General features: G+C 17.2%; 1 protein-coding gene across 1 annotated transcript in view; it reads left to right on the forward strand.

Annotated features, from left to right (window-relative positions):
* Positions 1-2,473: 2,473 nt before the first annotated feature.
* PGSY75_1465500 (potassium channel) overlaps positions 2,474-5,000 on the forward strand; it is a gene marked incomplete at both ends in the record, with an annotated part of 4,284 nt that continues 1,757 nt past the window's right edge. Inside the window, one exon of the mRNA XM_018788337.1 lies at positions 2,474-5,000. This exon is cut by the window's right edge and continues 1,757 nt beyond it. Coding sequence (XP_018639709.1) covers positions 2,474-5,000 — 2,527 coding nt within the window.

Raw genomic sequence — 5,000 nt, forward strand, 5'->3', positions numbered from 1 at the left:
TTTTTTTAAAAATTTTATTTTATAAATTATTAATTTTATATTTATAATTTTTTAAAAAAAAATTTTTTTAATTAATTTCAAATTTTTTTTTTTTTTTTTTTTTTTTTTGAATAAAAAATATTATCAAAAAAAAAAAAAAAAAAAAAAAAGAAAGAAAAAATTAAAAACCATAAAATAATAAAATCATAAAAAAGAATTGAGGATATTTTGAATATGTTATTATTATTTTTTTGTTTTATTTTAAATAAATGAAATTTTTTAAAATTTTAAATAAAATAAGATATTAAAAAGGATTATAGAATTATAAATTTTTATTTTTTGTTTTTTTAGATGTGGACATTTTAACTTTTTATTAATAATTTAATAATTTTTTTAAATATAATATTTTAATTTTTAAGGGATAAAGAAATATATAACTTAAGGTTGTATTAAAGGAATCAAATTGTTATATATTTATAAATTATATATAATATATATATATATATTTGATTTCCAATTCTTCATTATTATTTCAAATGTGGATATAAATATATATAAATTTGTTCATTTTTATATAAAAATATTTTTTATATAGTAATTATATATATAATTTTTTTTTTTTTTAATTATGTTTATTTATAATGGTTATATTTTTATAAAATTATTTGCTTATAAGAATTATAAATTGTTAAATAATAAAAAAAAATATAAAAAAAAAAAAAGATTCTTATTATGATGCCAATAACTAAAAATGTCCTATGTAATTATTTGCTCTTTTTTCCTTTCAAATATGAAACTTTTGAAAAAACAATCCTTTGGACATTTAATTTATAAAAAGTTAAAAGAACAGATACCACATTAAACACACACATATATATATGTATTTCAATTTCAAAATGATTATTATAATATATAATAGGACTTCTATATAATCATCCTGAGATCATTTACAATTAAAAATGTACAGTATATATTTATTTAATATAATATATAATATATTTATTTATAAGTGAAACTCGTTATATAAGCACTATTAAATGTAATACAAAATTATTGAAATAAAAATTTAATGCTTGCTTCTTCTTTTTTCTTATTATGTTTCAATATTTTTTTTTTCAAATTGTTTTTGCATAAATAAAAAATAATAATATTAAATTTTGGAGGTTTTATGAAATTAAAAAAAGAAAAAATTTTCTTACGTCTCAATGTCTTTCTTTTAAATATATATAGGAATACAATAATATTATAATATAGTTCAAAAAGAATTTATTTATTTATTCATTCTTTTTTTTTCTTTTTTTTTTTTTTTCTTATCTCTTCAAAAGGTACATATTTATAAGCATATAATATGCATAATTATATATATCATATTAATAAGTGTAATATAGAAAATAAACATATATATATATATATATATATATATATATATATATATTTCTTATTGTGAATATTATACTTCCTAAAAAAGTGTCTATTTTATAATTGTATATAAAAAATGTATGTAAATCAAAACAAAACTAATTTTATAGTAATAATGTCATTATAAAAAAAAATGTTATTTTTAATAGTTTTTTGTTACTTTTCTATATGATGTCCATTTTTTTTTTTTTTTTTTTTTTTTTTTTTTTCCATCGTTTATTTTATATGTGTATTAAATTGTGTACATATGAAATAATTATATATTCCTTTAAAATCATATGTAACTTATACATATATATGTATCTATCCATATATATATATATAAATTCAAGTACACAATCATTATTTATTATAATTTTTATAACGTTTTTTCATGTTTTATTTCTTTTTATCATCTTTTTCCTTGTGTTTATTATATATATATTTGTTTTTCTTCATTAAATTATATTTTGTGTATTATTCATTCCATTTGAATAAATAATTTTTATAATTATAAAAACAAATAAATTAACAGAAAGAAAGGTTTGTTATGTAATTTCTTCCTTTACTCGTTTATAAAATATAAAAAGACATAATTTATATTGATAGACTGTATGGCAAACGATTTCTAATTTTTTTAGGAACATATAAGTTATATATATATATATATATACATACACACACAAAAATATATATATATATATATATATATATATATATGCATATGTAACGAACAAGATTATAGCTACCATTTATTAAATGATAATTTCCACATATATATATATATATATATAATACAAGAATTATGATTGTATGTAAGAAAAAATAAATGAATGACAATTTTATCAAATATTAAAAATAAATTATGTCACATATAATGTGATGTTATTATATATATATATATATATAATATACCTTTTTATATATCGTATTAAAAATATATAACTTTCAGTGAGCTTAAACAATTGTAATATTATAATATTATTATCATTATGTTTGTACGCTTTCAACGTTTATTGTATTTTTAACATTAATAATTTATTTTATTTTATGTTATGTTATTTTCTTAGGATGGATATTTTTAAATGAAGAGAACATGAAAAGCGGATTATTTTCTTTGAATGATATATTTTTTTTAGTGAATAGTATATTCAAATATTTTCTTATCTTATTGAACGGATCTCATTTACTAAAATTGTTATATTCCTCAAAGGAAAACATTCACATTATCGAAGGATTATTATGCATAATAACAGGTGTTACATTAAAGCTTTCACTTATATATATATACTGTACCTATTTTATGAATATATATATAATAAAAGATTATAGAAGAAAGAATGTATTAAATATATTTAATGTTAATGATAATTATAAGAGAAATGGGAATGTGGTTGAATCAGATGATTTTGAGTATAGAAAATTAATAAAGAAGTTTTTTTTTAAGAAAGTATATTATTCAATTAAGAAGAAACATAAAAGAATAGAATTATATATGTTGAAGATATATAATAGTAATTTTAATTATTATTTTTGTAATATACGAGATATGTGTTATACAATAATATGGTATATAAGTTTATATTATTGGAGAAGAGATACATATAATATGATATGGGGATTTAATAAAATACCTACTTATATATATAATATGTTATTAATACTTTTATCTACATCTTATATAGATTTAGTAATGGTTATAATTAGTTATAATAAATCGAAATATTATTTAATGAAATCAAAGTTATTAATAGATATCTTTTTTAGTGCACCATGTACTTATTTATTTTCAAAATTTATTTTTGTTTTTGAACATCAAATTGATATATATTTTATGATGGGCTTTTTAAGGAATATAAAAATTTTTTTGAATGTGTCTTATGTTAGAATAGAACATAATTCCATTCTAACAAATACTGAAATAAAAATTATCAGAATTGTTTTAGGTGTTTTATTATTATGTAATGCTTTTGCATCTACTATATATACCATACAAGCAATTCATCCATATAATTTAGATAATGGAAATTTTAATTATTTCCTGAATAGTTATTTAGATTATTTTTATTTTTCAATTATATCCATATCAACAGTTGGTTATGGTGATATTTTTCCAATTAATAAATTAAGTAAAGTTGTATGTATAGTTTTTATATTTTGGACATTTATTTGGGTACCTATACAATTCAATGATTTGATAATTTCAATATTTTCTAAGAAAAAAACATATGGAAAAATAAGTATGAATAATCAAAAATTTGTTCTTCTCATAGGAGATGTAGAACCACAACAATTAAATGTTTTCTTATTCGAATCAGTAGCACAAGGAAATAAATTAAAATTTCATTTGTTAACTACATATCCAATTAATATATATGATGAACAAATAAAAATTGCAGATCATTTTTGTATTTCGTTATATATAAAAAATTTTGATTTAAATGAAAAGGAAAATATTAATTTATTATATAGTATTAATGCACAAAATGCATATTATTTATTTCTCTTTTCTAATAAGTTCCATAACGGACATTATAATATAGATACTAAATCATTTACCAGATTATTAATATTGAAAAAATTTTTACATGGAAAAAAAAATGCTGTTATAGAATTAAGAAGTAATTGTGTATCAAATATTGTAAGATCTATTGGATGTGAAAATTTTATTATAGTCAATTTGAAACATTCTTTAATTGTTAAAAATATAAAATATCCAGGCTTTATTACACTTATTTTAAATTTATTTACAGCATATAATTATGATATATCTTCATATAATTTTAATGATATTGCTTCATATCCATCACTCAAATATATTGGTGAATTTAATAGAGGTTCAAGGACCAAAATATTTTCATTTATTGTGCATAAAAATATGGTTGGATTAATATTTGATAAATTATTTTATAAGTTATATGAATCTCTTGGTATTATACTTGTAGGTATAGAAACCAATACTACAAATTATGACATAAATAATAAGAAGCGAAAAAATAAAAATAGTTATGAGGATGATAACTTCACTAGAATGAGAAAAAACAAAATGAAAGACAACAAAAAGAAAAGTTTTAAATTTATTTATTTACATTTGTTAAAAAAATATGGACATACAAATCATTATACACAAAAGAAAAAGAAATATGAGAATAATATAAATCAGCATGGAAAAAAATCAAAAGTGGAATACCCTACACAATTGAAGGATAATAATACGACGATAAAAATATATGATGAAAATAATACTATAGAAACATATGAAAATTATCTGAATTATGAAAGTGCTGATAATAGGTTGATTAATATATACAATAGAGATGAGAAAAAAGAAAAATATAATGATGCTTCTTGTAGTAATAATATCTTAAGAAATGATGATAAGGCAAAGTTACATATTGAAAACAGGGATAATTTTTATAATAATAATAATAATATAGTTAAGGGTAAGAAAAAAGTGGTTGAAAATAAAAAGGATGAAATGATAAATGTATGTATAAATATAAATAGTGATATAAAAAAAAAATATAATAATAATAATAATATAAATGGTTTTTATAATTATAATATATATAACAATTCAAATAGTAATCTTAAATGTCGATGTATACCTACCCGAAAAAAAA

This window comes from Plasmodium gaboni, chromosome 14, assembly GCF_001602025.1.
Source record: "Plasmodium gaboni strain SY75 chromosome 14, whole genome shotgun sequence".
In the NCBI taxonomy this organism is placed as follows: Eukaryota; Apicomplexa; class Aconoidasida; order Haemosporida; family Plasmodiidae; genus Plasmodium; species Plasmodium gaboni.